This window comes from Sus scrofa, chromosome X, assembly GCF_054392235.1.
Source record: "Sus scrofa isolate SSC_HxYL_T2T_F1_AM1 chromosome X, Sscrofa_HxYL_maternal_Yorkshire_Landrace_v2.0, whole genome shotgun sequence".
NCBI lineage: Eukaryota > Metazoa > Chordata > Mammalia > Artiodactyla > Suidae > Sus > Sus scrofa.
The window spans coordinates 134,859,991-134,879,448 of NC_139401.1; the positions used below are offsets into that span (position 1 = coordinate 134,859,991).

At 63.6% G+C, this 19,458-nt stretch overlaps 3 protein-coding genes across 5 annotated transcripts in view; 1 reads left to right on the plus strand and 2 right to left on the minus strand.

The window, feature by feature from the left end:
* The window catches only part of L1CAM (L1 cell adhesion molecule), a 40,726-nt gene extending 40,157 nt beyond the window's left edge, over nt 1-569 (minus strand). The window contains exon 1 of the mRNA XM_085007520.1: nt 373-569. The gene's annotated coding sequence lies outside the window, so the exon portion shown is untranslated. The remainder of the gene's footprint in view (nt 1-372) is intronic.
* A 1,961-nt stretch (nt 570-2,530) lies between these two features.
* On the plus strand, nt 2,531-4,929 carry AVPR2 (vasopressin receptor 2). Its single transcript, NM_214232.1, is given in 4 exon segments — nt 2,531-2,566; nt 3,044-3,093; nt 3,389-4,273; nt 4,407-4,929. Coding segments are annotated over 3 exon segments (1,113 nt in total). The 5' UTR covers nt 2,531-2,566; nt 3,044-3,071; the 3' UTR covers nt 4,613-4,929.
* Nucleotides 4,930-5,185: 256 nt separating this feature from the next.
* Nucleotides 5,186-19,257, minus strand: ARHGAP4 (Rho GTPase activating protein 4). 3 transcript variants are annotated; one of them, XM_085007535.1, is made up of 23 exons: nt 19,129-19,257; nt 17,917-18,320; nt 15,402-15,609; nt 15,164-15,326; nt 14,902-14,964; nt 14,427-14,642; nt 13,993-14,121; nt 13,686-13,907; nt 10,126-10,227; nt 9,813-10,004; nt 9,634-9,718; nt 9,423-9,450; nt 9,092-9,194; nt 8,420-8,480; nt 8,242-8,319; nt 8,012-8,146; nt 7,793-7,898; nt 7,457-7,690; nt 7,293-7,366; nt 7,022-7,205; nt 6,817-6,909; nt 6,388-6,481; nt 5,186-5,733 (listed from the first exon to the last, which is right to left on the minus strand). In XM_085007535.1, exons 3-23 carry the CDS (start codon nt 15,605-15,607, stop codon nt 5,500-5,502), a joined length of 2,802 nt encoding a protein of 933 aa, XP_084863661.1. In that variant the 5' UTR covers nt 15,608-15,609; nt 17,917-18,320; nt 19,129-19,257; the 3' UTR covers nt 5,186-5,499. The 3 variants fall into 3 exon arrangements, with proteins under 3 accessions (XP_084863661.1, XP_003135532.3, XP_084863660.1); XM_003135484.6 differs by lacking the exon at nt 17,917-18,320; XM_085007534.1 differs by lacking the exon at nt 17,917-18,320 and having other exon boundaries at nt 7,022-7,366.
* Between the last annotated feature and the right edge of the window lie 201 nt (nt 19,258-19,458).

Genomic DNA, 19,458 nt, shown 5'->3' on the forward strand with positions numbered 1-19,458 from the left:
CAGACTCGGGGCTGGGGGAGATCAGGGCCCAGCTTCGCCACCCACAGAACCCTTTCCGAGAGTGCAGTCCTGGAGGGCAAGTGTACTGGGCAGGTTAGAGGGGGCATCGTCCTCAGTCCTGCCCTGGGCCTGAGGCCGCTTGAGGCTGACTGGCAGCTCCAGAGCCAAGTCCTTCTTGGTGGCAGGGCTGGGGGTGGGATGCTGGGGCCTCTGGCCTCTGATGAGCTCTTTGCTGCAGGCCGCGGCATTCAGCCTGGCCCGGCCTCTCACCTGGCCCAGCGCCCATGCAACACCCTCCCATGCATCCATGGGCTCCTGAGCCGGGGGGGCTCTCAGACAAGGAGCCAGACTCTGTCCGGCACCCCCTCCTACCTTGAGGGCTCGGTTCCTCCTAGAGGTTGCCAGCACCTTCCATCCTGGCCTTGCTTTTTGGAGCTGGGAGAAAGCTGTGGGGGGGGGGCCTTCCCCGAGACTACCGCCCCGCCCCGGGCTGAACAACAGGAAGCAGAGACGGCCTGGCCCTGCGCCAGCTCTCCACAAGATGCAACCCTGGGTGACCTCGTCCAGTCCTGCAGAGAAAGCCATGATGGGGTGACTGCCCGCTGACCCAGGAGGCTGGCGCTGCTTCCCTGACCCACCCGGGGCACCTCCCTCCCTCGCTTCCTGCGAGGCCCTCCCCAGGCCAAGAAGCTGCTTCATCACCTGCTGGCTCCAGGCTCTGCCTGTCCTATCGCCATTGGTCAACTCGTTAGCGTCAGACTCCCATTTTACAGATGGAAGCTGAGTCCCAGATTACTGGCCCCAGCCTGTCCAAGGCCACACAGCTGGGAAGTGGCAAAGTGGGGACATGCGCTCCCCCACCTCAGCTGGCAGTCTTGGGGACCAGGGTCCCAGGAGGCACCCAAGGGGGCACAAGGAAAGAAGACAGGACACATTGGGTGTGGTATGACTTTTCACCAGTGGCTCAGTTTTCCTTGAAAAATCTGTTCTAGGAGTTCCCGTCATGGCTCAGTGGTTAACGAATCCGACTAGGAACCATGAGGTTGCAGGTTCAATCCCTGGCCTTGCTCAGTGGGTTAAGGATCCAGCATTGCTGTGAGCTGTGGTGAAGGTCGCAGACGTGGCTCAGATCCAGCATTGCTGTGCCTCTGGCATAGGCTGGCAGCTACAGCTCCGATTAGACCCCTAACCTGGGAATCTCCATATGCCGTGGGAGTAGCCCTAGAAAAGAAAAAAAAAAAAAGAATTAAAAAAAAGAAAAACCTGTTCTAGAATCTTGCCCAAGAAGTCCCCTTTCTATCATTTCTGTGGATCTATCGTTTCAAGCGGTTCCAGGGAGAAGGTGAGGCATCCTGCACCCTCCTTCTAAAAGCCTCAGGAAAAGTCATTCTAGGAGTTCTCGTGCAGCTCCGTGGGTTAAGGACCCAGCATCGTGACTGCTGCGGCTGGGGTTGCTGCAGAAGTTCCTGGGACAGGGATCAAACCCACGCCGCAGCGGTGACATTGGGGGTATGGTGAACGCCTGCCTCGATGTCCCCTGCTGGCACCGCCAGACTCTCTGGCCAGGAAGACGAGGCCTGGCCTTGGCTGTGCTTGGTCCTGGTCTGGGAGAGGCGGTCCCTAGCCTTGCAGGTCAACAGAGAAGATGGACAAACAGGAAGAAAAGGCCCATCTCAGCCCAGAGCCCAGCGGGCATGCAGGAGGCTGCCTCAGGCTGGGCTGGGCCAGCCTGGGCTGAGTGAGGCCAAGGTCTATGGCAAGAGCAGGGGTGGAGGTGGGGTGGGCAGGGGCGTGGGGAACGTGGGTTTGTGGGCCCATGGCTGTTTCCGGTATGCGAGGGTGTGTGTGAGAGCGGGGGTGGGGGGGAGCTGGAGCGCCTGCGTGGGTGCAGGAGCCCCCTCCTCCCAGGACAGGTAGCAGAGGTGGGGGAGAGGGCAGGGTGGGAAGAGCCTCGGGGAGGAAGTGGATCTCACAGGGGCCCACGGAGCCCTGGCTGGACCCTGCCCCACCCCTTCCCTTCCTGTCCCGCATCTCCGGCCCCTAATTGAGGAGGGGAAGGGGCATGCGCCTGAGCGATGCCCTCCGTCTTCGTGGTGGGACCTAGGGAGCCTCACCCAGGGCCAAAGAGGGGCAGAAGGAAGAAGAGCTTTGCCACGGCAAAGCCGTGGGATCCTGCGGCCGTGCCACCCATTCCTCGTCTGTGTCCCCACCTATAAAATAGATGGACTTTCCAATCCGGTGGGCCCCGTGAAGCAGGGGCAGGGGTGGTGCGGGACAGCCGGTTGCTGCTGGGCCGAGCTGGCCACCAGCTCAAGAGGGCTCCGGTCCCTCCAGGGGGGAGAAAGGAGTCCTGGGGCCAGAGCTCGGACGGCTGGGGCCAGGAAGGGAAGCAGAGGAGGCCAGAGGCGGGAGGCTCGCAGAGGAGGGGGGAGGAAGTCTCTCCCGGGCAGGTCACTCCCAGGGGCTGGGTTGGGGCGGGGCAGGCGATGGAGAGCAGATCTGAGCTCCTGGGCCACCTTTGTGCCCGCTGCTGCCCAGCTGCCCAGGAGGCCGGGAGCCTGGCCAGGTAAGGGGCTGCAAGGGAGTACAGCAGCTCTCCCACCCTGTCCGCAACCTTCCGATGGGCACCTCTTTTGGCCTCTGTCATGCAGGGGGGGTCCATATGTCTGCCTTGGTTTTCGTGGGCTGCTGAGGTGGGTCCTGGGCTGGTTCATACATCTGTATGTCCCTCTGTCAATCTCCTCTGTCCAGTCCCGAGAGGAGCGTAGCAGGGCTCCCACGACCATGTCTGGCTCAGTGGCCAGACCTCACCAAACCTGGTAAGGCTAAGGATGTACCCCAGAGCCTGACCACTGGAGCGCGCACGCGCGCGCGCACACACACACACACACACACACACACACACACACACACGCAGGTACAAGCACAGGCTAGACCCCTACCCCGCCACCCCGGCCCCTCTCTAAGGACCCCTGTCCGAGACTCCGGGCAGCAGGGTTGGTCCCTGGGCTGGGAGGCTGAGCTCACACCCCATCTCCTCCAGGCACTCTGCACGCCTGCCGAGCCCCACCATGCTCAGAGCCACCACCTCGGGTGAGTTCCTGCCGCCGGGCCGCACCCGTTCCCCCAGCCTCTCCCCAGTAAGATGATGCAGGGGGGCCGTGCGGGGTTGGAGGAAGCCGCTCTTCTCCAGGCTGCTGCCACGCGGAGGGGAGGACGCGGCCCTGTGTACTCACCGGGGTCGGGGGCTGCCCTTCCCTCGCGGCCACATGAGCTTGGGGGGAGGATGTGTGTTCTGCTGGCAGGCCGGGGCCGGGAGCCGGGAAGTGGGAGGCTGGCGGGAAGCACACGCCCTAACCGGGCCCTCTTCCCCCGACCCCCCGCCCAGCTGTGCCCCGGGCCCTCTCGTGGCCCGCCGCACCCGGCAACGGCAGCGAGAGGGAGCCGCTGGACGACCGGGACCCGCTGCTGGCCCGGGTGGAGCTGGCCCTGCTGTCCACGGTCTTTGTGGCCGTGGCCCTGAGCAATGGCTTGGTCCTGGGGGCCCTGGTGCGGCGGGGCCGGCGGGGCCGCTGGGCGCCCATGCACGTCTTCATCGGCCACTTGTGTCTGGCCGACCTGGCCGTGGCTCTGTTCCAAGTGCTGCCCCAGCTGGCCTGGGATGCCACCTACCGCTTCCGTGGGCCTGATGCCCTGTGCCGGGCGGTCAAGTACCTGCAGATGGTAGGCATGTACGCCTCCTCCTACATGATCCTGGCCATGACGCTGGACCGCCACCGCGCCATCTGCCGCCCCATGCTGGCATACCGCCACGGAGGTGGAGCTCGCTGGAACCGGCCGGTGCTGGTGGCCTGGGCCTTCTCGCTGCTTCTCAGCCTGCCCCAGCTCTTCATCTTTGCCCAGCGCGACGTGGGAGACGGCAGCGGGGTCCTCGACTGCTGGGCCCGCTTTGCCGAGCCCTGGGGCCTGCGTGCCTACGTCACGTGGATCGCCCTGATGGTGTTTGTGGCGCCTGCCTTGGGCATCGCCGCCTGCCAGGTGCTCATCTTCCGGGAGATTCACACCAGCCTGGTCCCGGGGCCGGCGGAGAGGGCTGGGGGGCACCGCGGGGGGCGCCGGGCGGGCAGCCCCCGCGAGGGAGCCCGGGTGTCGGCGGCCATGGCTAAGACGGCGAGGATGACGCTGGTGATCGTGGCTGTGTACGTGCTGTGCTGGGCGCCCTTCTTCCTCGTGCAGCTCTGGTCCGTGTGGGACCCGAAGGCGCCTCGGGAAGGTGGGTGTGGCTGTGGCGAGGGCCGCGGGGGCCACCGGGGCTGGGCCGCCCGCTGCCCGCCCCCCCCATCCGAGCACAGGCTCGCCTTCTCTGGGCGCCCTCAGCCGCAGCCCACACTCCTCCACCCACGCAGGGCCCCCTTTTGTGCTGCTCATGCTGCTGGCCAGCCTCAACAGCTGTACCAACCCCTGGATCTACGCCTCCTTCAGCAGCAGCATCTCCTCGGAGCTGCGGAGCCTGCTCTGCTGCCCCCGGAGGCGCACCCCGCCCAGCCTCAGGCCCCAAGAGGAGTCCTGCGCCACCGCCAGCTCCTTCTCGGCCAGGGACACCTCGTCCTGAGAAGCCAGGGGCTGCCTGCCTTCCAGGGGCTCCGGGAAGCTCAGTTGCCTGCCTGGGTCTGGCCTGGGAGCCGCTGGGAGAAGGGGCCCGCTGGGAATGGGCTCCGAGGTTGTGAGGGGCCCGGCAGGCAGCTCCTTGGCGCCGGGCGCGGGGAGGGGCTGCGGGGGTGTGCTGCAGGCTCCGGGGGCGGCACATGGCTTTCAGCCCGACTGGTGCCTGCCCTGCCAGAGAGATGGAAGCTTCCTTTCTCCACCCCTCCAGTCCGCCTCTGCCCTCCCTTCTGACTCTCTCCCTCATAAACGTTCCAGCTCATTTTCCACCTGGCGAGTCTCCTTGGATCAGGGTAACAGTGGGTGTGGGCAGCAAGGCGAGCGTCTCAGACCCCTCCCCCGGCACGCAGGTGACTGGACTTCAGAGGTGCAGGTCCCCAGCCCACACAGCCCAGCGCCAAGGAACCCACCTGCCGCCTTTCCTGAGTGCCCCCCGCGAGCTAGCCTTGAGCAGTGAGGGTGCTGGGGGGCCGACCCCACACCCACCTGCCCAGCTCCCCACGACAGAGAACTGGCTCGCATGGGGAGTAATGCGCAGGATTTTATGAATGGTCACCAACGCCCACCGCCCCCCACTGGGCAGGTGCCCTCGGCTGACGAACCGTCACAGCCAAGCTCGGGAAGGACCCGTTCCCAGCCTCCCTCCTCGGCTGCCTCCCAGGGGGGCCTCAGTCAGGGCGGAGGAGGCGGGGGGCGGTGGTGGTAGGGCAGCTGCGTCCTCCTCTCTGCAAAGGGTCGTGAGCAGGCGTGCCCGACGGGACCAAGGAGAAGCAAAGGGCCTGGGGCGCATGGCCAGTCTCGCTGGCGGCCGCCTGGGGCAGGGAGGCTGGCCACACCTCAATGTGGCTTGAGGAGGGAGTCCAGGCCCTGGGGATGGGCTGTCGAAGGTGAGGCTGGGGTCCCAGGGCCACGCGAGAAGCCTTTGTTCTTGCCCAGGCGGCTGCAGGCTGCGGGCTTCGGGCTGCGGGGCCCAGGGCCAGGGGAGTTGGTGGGCGCTGGCCCGAGGCCCTGCCGGCTGGCAGTCTTCCCCAAGAGCTCCTTAAACACAGAGTCCATGGTCTGCGCCACGGCCTGGCGGGAGGAGGCGGGGAGGGCATCCGGTGAGAGCGGCCCCCCGGCTGGCCAGGCCCCTCCACAGGTCAGTGCTGCCAACGGGCCCAGGAGCGAGGTGCCCTCCGGCTCCCTGGCCTGGACACTGGGCCACACCCAGGACACCGCGTGCCCTTGCACTCTGTCCTCGTGGTCACGCTGTCGTCCGGGCTTCCCCTGGAGGTAGTGGCTGGGCCCAGCGGACAGAGCAGGGAGCCGGGTCTCCCCAGCCTGCGCCCGCTGCCGGGGCCACATCCAGCGAGAACCACGACTCTCCCGGCTCCCCCATCAGCTGCCTCCCTCGGCCTCTTTTCCATCTGTCCGTTTCATCCTCCCCGGCTCGCCAAGTGCCTGCCATGCCACCACCTGTCACCTAGCCTGGCTCTTGATGCCAGTCTGGGAGACTGCCCGGGAGCCCCTGGCCCACGCCGCTCACCACTGTCTGCTCAGGAACCAACATGAAGCCCCTCTACCCTGCCCCGCCCTCCCTAGCTTGGGCCCGGCCAGCAGGTCTCAGGCCAGGAAAGTCAGATTGGAACCTCAAAAGGGAAGACTCGGGTTCAGAAGGGAGAGCAGAGACCGCCCCCCACCAGAGAAGTGCCCCGCGCCTGCCACACAGCCAGTCCCAGCTCTCACCTTATCCATTTCCACGTGTCGCTCTGGGGACGTTGGGACCAAGCAGTGCCGTCTGTGCCCAGAGGGGCCCCCGAGTGGGGTGCATGGCTCTGGCCTGCAGAGCACAGAGAGTGAGCCAGGGGAGTCCCTACACTGCCTGGCAGCGGCTGCTCCCAGCCCGGGGCGTGGCCGAGGGGAGGGGGACAGCGGGGCCGGGCTCTCCACGTGGCAAAAGCCTGACCCCACCCACTCCAGCCTGGGGTGGGCAAGCAGGCCACCGGGAGGGGTCTTCCCGAGGGGCCAGACATCTTCCGCTTGTTTACCTCTAATTTTTTTTTTTTTGTCTTTTTTTTTGGCCACACCCAAGATATGTGGAAGTTCCCGGGCCAGGGATCGAACCCTTGCCCCAGCATTGACCCAAGCCCCCCACGAGAACTCCCCCTGATTCACCTCTGGATGAAGTCCAGGGCCGGGAGACCCTCTGGACCGCTTGCCAGCTCCCCGGCAGCCGGCAGCCCCTGGCCCGCGGCAGGCTTCTCTGCCCTGGGTCAGCAAGACAGGCTGGTTAGAATGCTCGTTCTGGGCTTGGGGTCACTCTGGGCCACCGCAGGCCTCGGGTCACGGGCACTCGGGGGACGGGGCGCCGTTCACTCACCCCCCAGGCAACGTGATGTACTTGTGCGGGATGAGGCCCCGGGCCCCGGCGAGCTCGCCCCGCCACCAGTCGCCTGAAGCCCGCTCGTGCAGCCGCAGCACATCCCCGCGCTGGAAGGTCAGCTCCTGGGCCGTGCGGCCCGTGTAAGCAAAGCAGGCCACGGCCTCCACAACGCCCTCCAGGTCTGCGCAGAAGAGGGGAGCCGGGTGAGGGGTTCGGAGCGGACACCCTGGGCCGCGTCGGGGTGGGGCCCTCTGTCCGGCTCCCTCACCATCCTCCTGGGCCAGGGTCCCAGCTTCCAGCTCCGGCTCGTTCTCCCCGGCTGCGCCCTCCAGCTGGGCATCCCTGAGGTCCAGAGCAGAGGGAGGAGGATGAGTGGATCAGGGCTGCCCCCTCGGCTGCTGGCCCTCCCTCCCGGGGGCAGCAGGCACCTACCCGAGGCAGCTGGCAGAGGGCGGTGCCATGCACTTCTCATAGACAGGCCCGGGCAGCAGGGACAGGGGCGGGAAAACCCGTGCGGGCTGCACGATGAGCGTCTGCACCAGCTGATTCACCCGGGCCTGCAGGGCCACCGGGTCCTGCCCGGCAGGCACGGGCAGCAGCGTCGGCCCGAAGCACACGGCCAGGTTGTAGGGGTCCATCATGTTCTCGTCGCTGTACTGGGCCAGGCTGGGGGCACACGCTGGTCAGGCGGTGGGGCTCTCCGCCCCGGCGCCCCGCCCGCAGCTGGGCCGCCCCCTGCCCCCCCCCCCCCCCCCGAGCAGCACTCACTGGTTGAGGAAGGTGAAGAGGTAGCGCAGGACCACCAGCACCGGTCCAGGCAGCCGGGCCAGGAGGCTGCTCACCTGCTCCACGCGCTCTGCCGGGGCCTCCAGCTCTGCGGCCCAGCCAGCAGCCAGGAGAGAAGGGCGTGAGGGCCATGGCCACGGCCATGGCCGCTGGGCAGCCCCCCCCCCGCCGCCCCCGGGCCTCGGCCCCGCCCGGCCTCACCGGCAGGAGCCAGCAGCTCTCCAAACAGGTCTGGGGGGAATATCGGGGGCTGCAGGCTCCGGAAGTAGAGCTTCAGCACCCCTGCCACCGAGTCCAGGTCATGCGCCGTGCAGCCCTCCTCCAGTGGGTCCTCTCCTGAGCGCCACGCGGCAGGGGCGGAAAGGGGATGGTGGGTCACACGGGCTCTCCCAGCGCCCCCGCCCCACCCAGCCCGCCCCGTCGGTCCCCACCTCTTTCAAAAGCGTCGCGGATCTCGGAGACCCGGGGCTGGGCGCCCGACACTCGGAAGATGCCTTCGTGCTGCAGGCCTGCAGGAAGACCAAGAGCCGGTGGCGCTGAGTCTCCTGGGTGCCCTCCAGGATGGGCGCCAGGCTGGCGGTGGCGGCAGGAGGGCCCAGGTCCACTCACCGTTGAGGTTAATGAAGCGGATGCAGCTCTCCACGACCAGGGGCACAGGCTGGCCTGAGCTCTGGGGACAGGGACAGAGAGGGTCCCGTCTTGTCACTGGCTCGCTTTTGTTTTCCCTTAACGAAGCGTGACCCGGTGGACAGCAGGGCCCGTGAGGTTCACGCCTGGCTGTCCGACCTCCCGGGTGCTCCGGCAGGCCGTGCCTTGCATCAAATATGCTATTTATTTATTTATTTATTTATTTTGTCTTTTTGCCTTTTCCAGGGCCGCTCCCGCGGCCTATGGAGGGTCCCAGGCCAGGGGTCTCATTGGAGCTGCAGCCACCGGCCTACGCCAGAGCCACAGCCACACGGGATCCGAGCCGCGTCTGTGACCTACACCCCAGCTCATGGCAACGCCGCATCCTTAACCTACAGAGCGAGGCCAGGGATCGAACCTGCAAGCTCATGGCTCCTAGTCGGATTCGTTAACCACTGAGCCACGGCGGGAACTCCTGTTTCTTCTTTTCTGATCTTTCCTGCTACCCTTATTTCCCTCGCTGGTACCCAGTGTTACAATCAACTCCTCAGCCCTAAAAATGTTCCCAAGGGGCCCAGCCGGGAAGAGCCCGGTGGCCGGTCCCGGAGGTGGCCTGGGGCTGGACAGAGAGCACAATGCCGGAGGGACAGGTACCTGGATAAACTTCTCCATGTCTCCGCCAAAGAGTTTCTGGTTATACTGGGAGCTGGGCCGAGGAGGACGGCTCTTCTGGAACTTTCTCTGTGTGTACTGGGTCCTGTGGTGAACAGGAGCTGGCTCCAAGGGGACTGGCATGGAGAATAGGCTGCCCCGACCCCCCGCCCAGCCAGACAGGATGCTGGAGCTCTACGGTTCTTCCAGAACCCACCGGGCAGAGTGGGAAACTGAGGCCACGGAGGACCGAACAGCAGAGCTGGGCCCCAAAGAGAGGAGGGAGGGACGCTGCCGGGCCTCAGGACGAATGGGGCCCTCGTGAAGGACTCACCGAGACACCTCCTGCTCCTCCTTGTCACCTGGGGAGGAGAAAACGCCATGAGGTCCCTCAGGGCACCGTGGAGGGCCAGGCGCAGCCTCAGGGCCAAGGGCAGGATCCAGGCTGCGGCCCTCGCTGGGCAGAGAGGACGTCCCGGGGCGGGACAGCCCAGCTGCGGCAGGGGCGGCGAGCAAGGGGCCATGGGGCCGGGAGCGGGGCCCACCTCGCTGAATGGCCTCCTGCAGCTTCTCGTGCTTGGCCTGCAGTTTGGCGAGGATGCTCCGGCCACTCAGGTACTCTTGCAGTTTCTGGAAAGAGCCCCAAGAAGAGTCCCAAGCTTTAGTGCCAGCTCCGGCCCCTCCCCCTGCCATCCTGGGGCCACCCTCCCGGGTCGCCTCCCACCGTGACATAGAAGGTCTCCGTGTCCTGCTGCTGGCCCCGCCTCCGGCCGGCCTGCCGCGCACCGGGGTCCGAGCTGGTGGACTTGAGGGACTCGGTGGAGGGACTGGCCTGGAAGGAGTCGAGCATGTCCCCGTCTTCCGATGCCACCACCTCCAGCAGGGCCTGCAGGGTGGCCTTCAGCGTCTTGTTCACCTGGGGAGGGGACGGCACCAGGGCAGGAAGAAGGGACGGGTGAGGGACAGGGAGTCAAGGTCAGAAGGAAGGGAGAGGGGACGCCACCGCCGCCCGGCCCCATGTCTCCCGCCCCTCACACCTCCTCTGTCTCAATGGTCTGTCGGTCCAGGCGGCTCTGGATATTCTGAGCTCTGGGCAGAATTTCATCCCGCAGCTCCATCTCAACCCGGATCTCAGCCACCTGCACAGAGCAGCACCCAGGGGCTGAGGGGTGGGCTGGGCAGCGGGCACCCAGGTCTCCGGGGCACATTTTCACTGCCTTGCTGGCTGATGTACGGGATCAGCAGCCTTGACGCTGGGTACACCCAGATCTGAAGCATGGCAAGGACGACGTCCCAAGAAGAAGAGCACACCCGTGCCACCAACACTTGTGCACGGACGTTCTTGGCAGTGCTACTCAAAACACCTCTCAGAGTTCCAGTCGTGGCGCAGCGGAAACAAATCCAACTAGTAGCCACGAGGTTGCAGGTTCGATTCGTGGCCTCGCCCAGTGGGTTAAGGATCGCACATTGCTGTGGCTGTGGCATAGGCCGGCAGCTGTATCTCCCATTCCACCCCTAGCCTGGAAACCTCCATATGCCGCGGGTGCGGCCCTAAAAAGCAAAAAAAAAAAAAAAAAAAGCATCAAAAGTGGAAGTAAACCCAATGGAATGTGATTCACAAAGGGACAAAGATATGATTCCACCTGTATGAGGTCCCGAGAGCAGCCAGATTTCTAGAGACAGAAAGTCGGCTGGGGGAGGGGGAGGGGGTCAGTGTCTAATGGGGACAGTGGGGAAGGATGCCATTTGCAGCAACATGGAGGGACTGTGACATTTTCATATCGAGTGAAGTGAGTCCGACAGAAAGACAAGGACCACATGATATCATTTATATGTGGAATCTAATAAAAATGATACAAAGAACTTACTTAAAAGACAGAAACAAACGAATACAAGACTGTAGGTCAACTATACTACACCCAACTAGCATCCTTGAGGAGGTGGGTTCGAGCCCTGGCCTCGCTCGGTGGGTTAAGGATCTGGCGTTGCCGTGAGCTGTGGTGTAGGTCACAGACGCGGCTCAGATCCTGCGTTGCTGTGGCTGTGGTGCAGGCCAGCGGCTACAGGTCCGACTGGACAGGCCCCTAGCCTGGGAACCTCCATGTGCTGCAGGTGCGGCCCTACAAAGACAAAAATAAAATAAAATAATAAAATTGAAATTTTTTTAAGTTCTGGGGAAAGGTGGTGGTGACTGTTGCCCAGCAATGTGAATTCACACATTTACCACCTCCATACATTTTCTACCCAGGCTCCAGGAAACATTCGAAGACCCACCCCCGCAAACCTACACAATGAGCAGAAAACTAGAGAGTTACTTTCTGGAAAGGATAAATCACAGAGATTCTGGACTCAGGGACACTAAGACAAAATTCCCCACTGGTGAGAGAGAGCAAAGCGGCTGCCTCCTTGCGGGGCTGGCCGGGAGCTCACAGCCGCGCCTTGGGGTCACCCTGTTGGACACAAGGGATGTCACAGAGCATCAATATCAGAACCTCGCCCAAGCCACAGCAGTGCCCGAACGTCCGTCTGCGACTGTGCCGTCCTCCCCGATGCCAGCCAGCCTCACCTCGCCCCCGCTCTGTCTTCTCCAGAAGGTTTATTAAGACACCCGGTCATGGTTACGCCTGCCTGCTGACAGCATCCAAGCCAGAGCCAAGCCCCTCCCCCGAGTCCCCTAACCCTCGCCCAAGTCCTGTGAGTCCTTCTAGCACCCGCTTACCGAGCCATCCCCGGTTCCCCATTGGTATGGGTGCCCCTCGCCCAGCCACCCTGCGAGGAAACCCACTGTGACAAGCTCCGTCGCACACGTCAAATCCCCAACCCGTCTCTTAAATACAAACGGATGGCCAAGAATGGCCAGCCATCTGAGGGAGAGCTCTAAACGGGAAGACAGATCAAAGCAAGAAGAAGGAGGGCAGTGTCGAGAAAAAAAGGAACATTTCAGAACGATCTGAGAAGACACTGTACCCAGGAAATAAGAACAAAGGGTTATTTTAAACAGGAATTTGGAAAACCAAGCAGAACTCTCGTTTCTACGGCCACATCAGTGGCATATGGCAGTTCTCAGGCCAGGGATTGAATCTGAGCCACAGCTGCGACCTACGCCACAGCTGGGGCAATGCCGGATCCCTTAACCATCTGCACCAGGCCAGGGATTGAACCTGTACCTGCACGGCGACCCGATTCTTACCCCACTGCACCACAGCGGGAACTCCTGAAAGTAAAATTTTTAAGAAAAAGTCAACAAAGCGTTGGAAAAAAGAGTCCAAAAAAGCAGAATTAGAAGGTATAGTGATGACATATCTGGGATCTAACATACGGCACAGATGAACCTTTCCACAGAAAAGAAACTCATGGATGTGGACAACAGACGTGTGGTTGCCAAGGGGAAGGGGGAGGGGGTGGGATGGACGGGGAGCTTGGGGTTCACAGATGCAGACGATTGCAATGAGATCCTGCTGTGTAGCACTGGGGACTCAATCTAGTCACTTAGGGTGGAGCCTGATGGAGAATAATGGGAGAAAAAGAATGTATACACATGTGTGTGACTGAGTCTCTTTGCTGTACAGTAGAAAATGGACAGAACCCTGTAAACCAGCTATAATGGAAAAAAGAAAAATCATTTTTTAAAAAAGGTATAGTGATGAGAAATAGGAAAAAGAAAAGGAAATGAGATAATTAACCCACAAGATCGAATATCTGATTATAAGAATTCTTGGAGTTCCCGTCGTGGCTCAGCAGAAACGAATCCAACTAGGATCCATGAGGAGGCAGGTTAGATCCCTGGCCTCGATCAGCGGGTTAAGGATCCGGCGTTGCCATGAGCTGTGGTGTAGGTCCAGACACAGCTTGGATCTGGGGTAGCTGTGGCTCTGGCGCAGGCCAGCAGCTGCAGCCGTGATTCAACCCCTAGCCTGGGAACCTCCACATGCCACTGATGTGGCCCTGAAAAAGAGAACAACGACTAAAGGATTCTTGAAAGCAAGAGAAAAGAAGACTAAGGGAAGGAAATTATCAGAGGAGCAATATGACCTCAAAACTTTAAGATGCAAGGAAAAAGCATCCTTAGGAGTTCCCTGGAGGCTCAGCAGGTTAAGGACCTAGTGTTGTCACTGCTGTGGCTCAGGTTGGATCCCTGGCCTGGGAACTTGTGCATGGAGGCGCGGTGGGGAAAAAAAAAAAAAAAAAAGATGCCTGGTTATATGGTATTGCTTGAATGGATCATTTCCCCCAAGTTTGCATCATAAAATGTCTAACATACACAGAAGCACGACAAGAAGAGTACACGGACAGCCATATACCACCTAGCAGTGGCCCGAGAACTGTTGGCATCTTGCCACTGTGGGGAGTGGGGTGGGGAGCGGAACGCGTCCCTTGGCTCAAGGGCAGAAGGGACCTGCTTGCTTCAAAAGCCATTTCGGAAAAGTCTGGGCTCCATTTGCCTTGAAGCCATTATTGAATGAAGGTCTGGGAAGTGAGCTGAATGCAGGAGTTTCAACTCCACAGCAACATGAAATTCATTCGGTTCACCTACCGTCACAGTGAAGACCAGAAAACACAAAGCCATTTGCCTCAAGCGGCAGGCAGCAACCCTCACCTCATCCCCCTCGTGGGGCTGGTAGTCAAAACGCAGCGGGGGACAGAAGGCAACTGCGTGCACCTCCAGCACCTTGGCCTTGTCCCCTGGAGGATCCAGGGCCTCCACTGCCTCTTCCAGGCTGCCCAGGGCCTGCATCTGGGAGGCCTGAGTGCACCTCTCGGCCGCCGCGTAGCTCCGGAGCACCTGCCCTAGGGCCAGGTGGAATCCTGTGTCACAGCACTGGGGAGAAAGCGCGGACGAAGCTCGCGTGGGCTCCGGGTACCAGGCCACCGGGCCCCGGCCCCGCCTGCCAGCCAGCACTCACGTCCATGAGATCCAGGACATCCCGCAGGTAGTAGTTGCGGACGGCAGCGTTGACACTGGCCAGGGTGAGCAGGTACTCGTTGCGAGCCTTTGTGCACTTGAGTTTGTGCTCCAAGAACTTGGCGTGACGCTGCCCAGAGCCACGCAAGCCCCAGGGTCACCACGCAGCCGGCTGCCCCCGCTCCGCCTCCCGTGCAACCCCCACCCCCACGCCCCTACCCCCGCTCTCTCTCCGCCCGATGCTGCCCCACGGCCGTCTGACCACTCAGGCCTGGTGGCTGGCCTCCTGCCCCTCTGCCTGCCACCCGCGCTGCGGGATCCCTCCAGAGCCAGCCCTGCCTGCTGGCCCCCCCCCCGAGGGCTGAGGACTCTTGACAAAAGACAAAGACAGGGCGCCAGAGCCTTGGGCGACAGACGGGTGCCCCCCAGGCCCACCTTCTCCACTAGCCGCCCTCCCTTCTTGACGGAGCTCTTGCGGAGGGGCCCTGCCTCGGGGCTGGTGGCCGCAGAGGCAGCAGTGGCGGCAGCGGCGGCGGCAGCGGCGGTGGCGGTGCTCCGGCCCGACCGCTTCTCCTCCTGCCGCTCGGCTTCCCGGAGCTTGGCCTCGGCATTCACGCTCTCCGTGTGGTAAACCTGGTACGTCTTCCTGGCCTGCAGCGAGGCCCAGGGCCGGACCGCCCTGCTGAAGGCAGCCGGTCCCCCCGCCCCCCCCCCAGCCCATCTGGGACTCCGACCCGAGCGCTTAGCCCGACCGCCCAGGGCCCAGAGCGGGAGACAGGGTGCTCTTGGTCCCTGAAAAAGCAGGTGTCTCCTGGGCACGCCTCGTCCTCCACCTCGAGCCTGGCTCGGGGAGATGCGGCGGCGCGCTGGCCTCCCTGTGACCCGGCAGGCCCGGCGGCGGCGTTCTCACCGTCTGAAGCTCTGACACCACTTCCAGGAGCTCCTCCTGCAGCTGCTGCTCCAGGTCCTTACTCTGGGGAGGAGCGGGTGTGAGCACAGGACCGCCCCCGCTGGGCATCAGGCTCCAACCTGCTCCCCTCTCCCTGCCGCCCCGGGGGGGGGGGGGGCGCAGCCCGGGGCCTCTGCATTGAGCAGCCAGGGGCTCCCGGCTGGCTCGCTAGACCCCGAGGCCGCCCACACCTCCCTGCCCGGGGCTAGGACGGGGGCCTTGCCTTCTTAACTATGCGCCCGACGTCCTCCGCGATGTGACTCAGGCGCTGGGCGATGGGCCCACCCAGCACCTCGCTGAGGGTCGCGCTCTCTCGGCTCTGCTGGCGCGTCTGCTGCAGCAGCACAGCCCAGCAGTGCAAAGGCGACAGGAGGGACGGCTCCTTCCTGGGGGCAGAGGGCCACTCAGACCGGGAGCGGGCCTGGGGCCCCGCCGCGGCCACCCCACCGGCCGGTACCCACCGGAAGCTTTGGTGCTCCCGGCCACTGCCCCCGAGGCGGCCTGCGCGGCCTGAGAAGCGCTCGGCCAGCCTGTCCAGGCCGCGGGAGTACTCCAGCTCCACCTCGGCGCGCCGCCGCATGAACTCGGCCAGCTCCTGCAGCAGCTCCCGCCGCAGCTCGCCCTGCAGCTCCAGGCAGCGCAGCTGCTCGCCCAGCTGCCAGCGCATCTCTGTGGGGGGACGGGGGACCGGGCCTCAGGCCGGGGCAGGGCCTGCTGGGGCGGGGGGGGGGGGAGGCAGACACAAGCCGCTGCTGTCCTGCCTGCCCCCGAGGGCGAGGGCCTGGGTCTCCAGGGAGGAGACCCAGGCAGAGCCGTCCAGCTGGGCTCGGGCCAGGCCTGAGGCAAGGGACCTCTGGGCTGAGGCTAGAGGGCAGCAGCTAGTCCCAACCACGGAGGAGCCCGGAGGAGGCCTGACGGACCCTGGAGGGCAGGAGCAGGTTGGGCGGTGGGACCGCAGAACTGCCCCGGCCCCAGCGTGTCCGTCCCCACTGGGGCTTCCCATTCTTCCTGGGGGCCCGGAAAGCCCCCAAGTTGCTTCCCCTGCCACTTCCTGCCCCTTGGGTGCCCCGGACACCAGGCAGGGTGGCCTCCCCTGCAAACAACCAGATAGGCTGGGCTGCCTAAGGGCAAGGCCGCCGTGGCGCTCGGCCAAACCTGCAGCGAAGTCGCGGCCTCAGCCCCAGGGCCAGGGCTGCCAGTGACAAGACTGAGGCAGCTGGTCTGTTTTCTGTCCCCAGTACCGACTCCCACTTACCCACCCCCAGGGCACCCCCAACCCCCGCCTCCCGGCAGAGAGAGCCGCGCCCTCCAGGGCCCCCACACTGCTGGCTTTTGTCGCCTTATCACTAGCTCGATTTGGCAATACTGCTTTCCCCACACAGACCTAAGGCAGAGAACCGCCTGAATGACAAGCTTCGGCAACTCGTAAAGGAGCAACATTACCAATCTCGGAAATGAATGGATTTCTTCACTCGGCAGAATGTCGGGCCTGGGGTGGGAGCTGGGGGACAACAGAGCCGGAGGTGGGGGGCAGGGAGGGGTTCTTGCAGAGGAAGGTGGTCAGGAACCAGTGACACTGGAAGAGAGAGCTGAAGGAAGTGACAGAGGGGCCACAGAGACATCCGGGGGACGAGTGTTCAGGCAGAGGGGACAGTGGAGGCTGGAGGGGACGTGGGCGGGGGGTGGTCAGAGATGAGGGCGGCGCCGGGCCCGTGGTGGGGCCGGACTCCCCCCCGGACCCCGAGGGAGAGGGAGCCCCAGCAGCCGAGCCCTGCGGTCTGGCTTCGTGCTCAGGGCTCCCTTGGGCTGCCGCAGGGAGGTGACAGAGGAAACGTGCCCAGCCTAGGTGGCAGCTACGGACCAGTCCAGGCAAAAGACAGTCAGGGGCTTGGACCAGGGGTCAGCCTGGGAGGAGGCAGGAAGTGGCAGGACCCAGGGTGGCTGTTGGGAGGGACGCTGGCACCACGTGGATTTCGGCCCCAAATCCAGTGATTTCCTGGGGCTGCGGGGCAGGTGGCAGCCGGCATGGGTTCTGCCTACACAGCACCCCCCCTTCTCTGATTCTCCCCGGCTCCCTGACTCCAGGCCCCCGAGATGTGGCTCAGGCTTAACCCATCCCCCGGCCTCCCCACCCCCATCCATCACTGGGACTAGCTCGGTGAGACGCCCAGCGGCCACCGCCCCCGCGCTTTCGGTGCAATGACTCAAGGGGGGGCACTCTTTCCACGGAGCAAGTGAAGCCCACGCGGAGGCTCCTTAAGCCGAGGCCAGGCCCCAGGGTCAGCTGGGGTGGGCTCTATGCCACCTGTATCAGGAGAGTCTTCACTGAATCAGGGTAACATTTTTGGGGTAGAAGTCTATTTCATTTCGTTCCAAGAGGGCTCCGAGATGTCACCTTCCCCTGGGAACCTAAGACAACTGAGAGCACTGAGTGGTCGGCTGGCACGCCACATCGCTGGGTTTCTTCTTCAGGGCATGCAACCAAGCCTGGGTGGGGACTCGGACCTGCCTGCCGGCTGGGGTCAAGCAGACGCGCGTCCGTGTCTCTCGGACTCCGCAGCCTCTAGGCCCCGTCGGAGTCCAGCTCTCAGCTCGGACGCGCTCGTCGGGGAACCCCTCCCTGACCCCCGCACCAGCTAGGTCTGGGCCTCTTCCCACCCCCTTGGTCGACATCCGCGATTTCCCTCGACGGTGCTTTTCATCATGATTGAAATGAATGGTGTGATAGCTTGTTTACGCTCTGTCTCCCCCACTAGACCCGTGAGCCGGTGCGGAGCAAGACTGCTTCTCCTTGGCTCGGCACTGTATTTTCGGGGCCTGGCCCATCTGTCAAAAGGAAGGATGGAATCCACGGATGCTTGAACCACAGAGCCGAGCCCGGGCCCCCCAGCACTTCCTGTGAGCAAGGCATTCAGTCTCACTTCTGCTGACAAACAAAGCAGAAAAGATGGCCTCCCAAACCACGACTGTGCTGACCTTTCAGAAGCTAGGGTGGCAGGAGAGCGATCCTGTTTTGCTAGCACAGTAGGAAGTTTCTTTCGGCCGGTGTGGGGGGCAGGGGAACAGGGAACAGAAGCTAAAATCACCAGACATCCAGAGCAGGCAAGGAGCATCTTAAAGGACAGCCTCGCCCAAGCCCCCAGTTTTGCAGTGTGAATGAACAGCCCCGTATCTACTGACTGAAGAGTCTCCCAAGTCCTTCGGCCTCATGACATTTGGGGGGTGCAGGCTGGGGGTCACTCTCTCCAGCTGAGAAATGGTGCAGGCAAGGCTTGGAGAGCTGGCTCGCCCTGCTCAAAGTCCCCTCCGGGGAGGACTGGAGCATATTTTGGTGTAAATTGCTTTCATTGGACAATCACGTTGGAACCTGCATCTGCGGACTGGAAGGAAACGCAGGGGTCATTTGACTCTACCTCCTGTGAACTACAGGGCTGTGTGACCCCAAGCAAGTCACTGCTCCTCTCTGAGCTTCGATTTCCTTCCTTGGTAAAACTGAGCCACTCAGGGGTGATACAGGAGGTCGTGCGTCTGAAGACACCAGAAAACTTTAGGGCCTCAAACTGCTGGTGCTTGGCTGCTGCCTTCTTCCCTTTGTATGAGTCACCACGCCCTGAATAAGACCCGCAGAAGCTGATTTGCATGCGATGCGACAGAGTGTTTATCAGAACCCAAGGAGGGCTACTCTCCAGGAGGCCGAAAGTCTCTCAGGCCCAGATTCCCGGCCCTGGCTTGACCCCGACACAGTGGCCTTCAAACGCTGAGGCAGTCACCTCGGTGCCCAGGGGGAGGGCAGAGGGACGGGGCTACAGGGAATGGAGCGGTTTGAGGGCAAAGCCATCAGGACGCCCTTACCCACCCACTCCCGCCCCAGCAAAGCCAAGGTATTCGGCTTCCCCGAGGCTAGAGAGGCACGCTCTGGGCAGCACCTTGGTGCACCCGGTGGGTGTCCCCTTCCCTCCTTGGGCTCCTTAGGTGAGGTGCAGGGAGAAGCGGGGAGGGCAGAGCCACCGCGCACGCAGGGAGGGAGAGAAGGGGCGAGGGAGGCAGGGGAAACTGCAGGCGGCCGTGGAGAGGCAGGCGGGCGGGCGGCTCGGGTTCCTTCCCCCAGCCCCTCTGGGGGACTTTTCCGGCTCCCCCAAGAACACCTCCTCCAGGGGGCCAGGCCGGGCGCGCCCAGCGCCCTCTCACCTTTGACTTGCGCCTCATACTCGGCCTGCGGCCCTCGCTCCCGGCGCAGCTTCCCGTGCGTGGCCATGGCCGCCCGGCGGCCGCGCCGTCGAGCCCCGCTCTTCCCACGCGGCCGTGAGCGGGCCCGGCGCTGGGACCTGGGGCCCAGCAGCCAGCACCCTGCGCGGGCCCCGCCCCGCCCCGTCCCTCCTCCCCGCGTGGCTGGGGGGGCGGGGCGGCCCAGGCCTGGCACTGCCGCCACCCGCTGCCCTGCCCGGGAGGGGGCTGAGCGTGGGGGTGGGGGGAAGGAGTTCCCACTGTGGCCGGGCCTCGTGGCCCGCGCACCACCGG

Coding starts and splice junctions, on each gene's coding strand:
- ARHGAP4 (XM_085007534.1), bottom strand. CDS start 19,195: ATGGCCACGCACGGGAAGCTGCGCCGGGAGCGAGGGCCGCAGGCCGAG. Junction 15,327..15,401: donor CGGGAGCACCAAAGCTTCCG/GTGGGTACCGGC, acceptor CTCTGCCCCCAG/GAAGGAGCCGTCCCTCCTGT. Junction 14,643..14,901: donor TGGTGTCAGAGCTTCAGACG/GTGAGAACGCCG, acceptor GCCTCGCTGCAG/GCCAGGAAGACGTACCAGGT.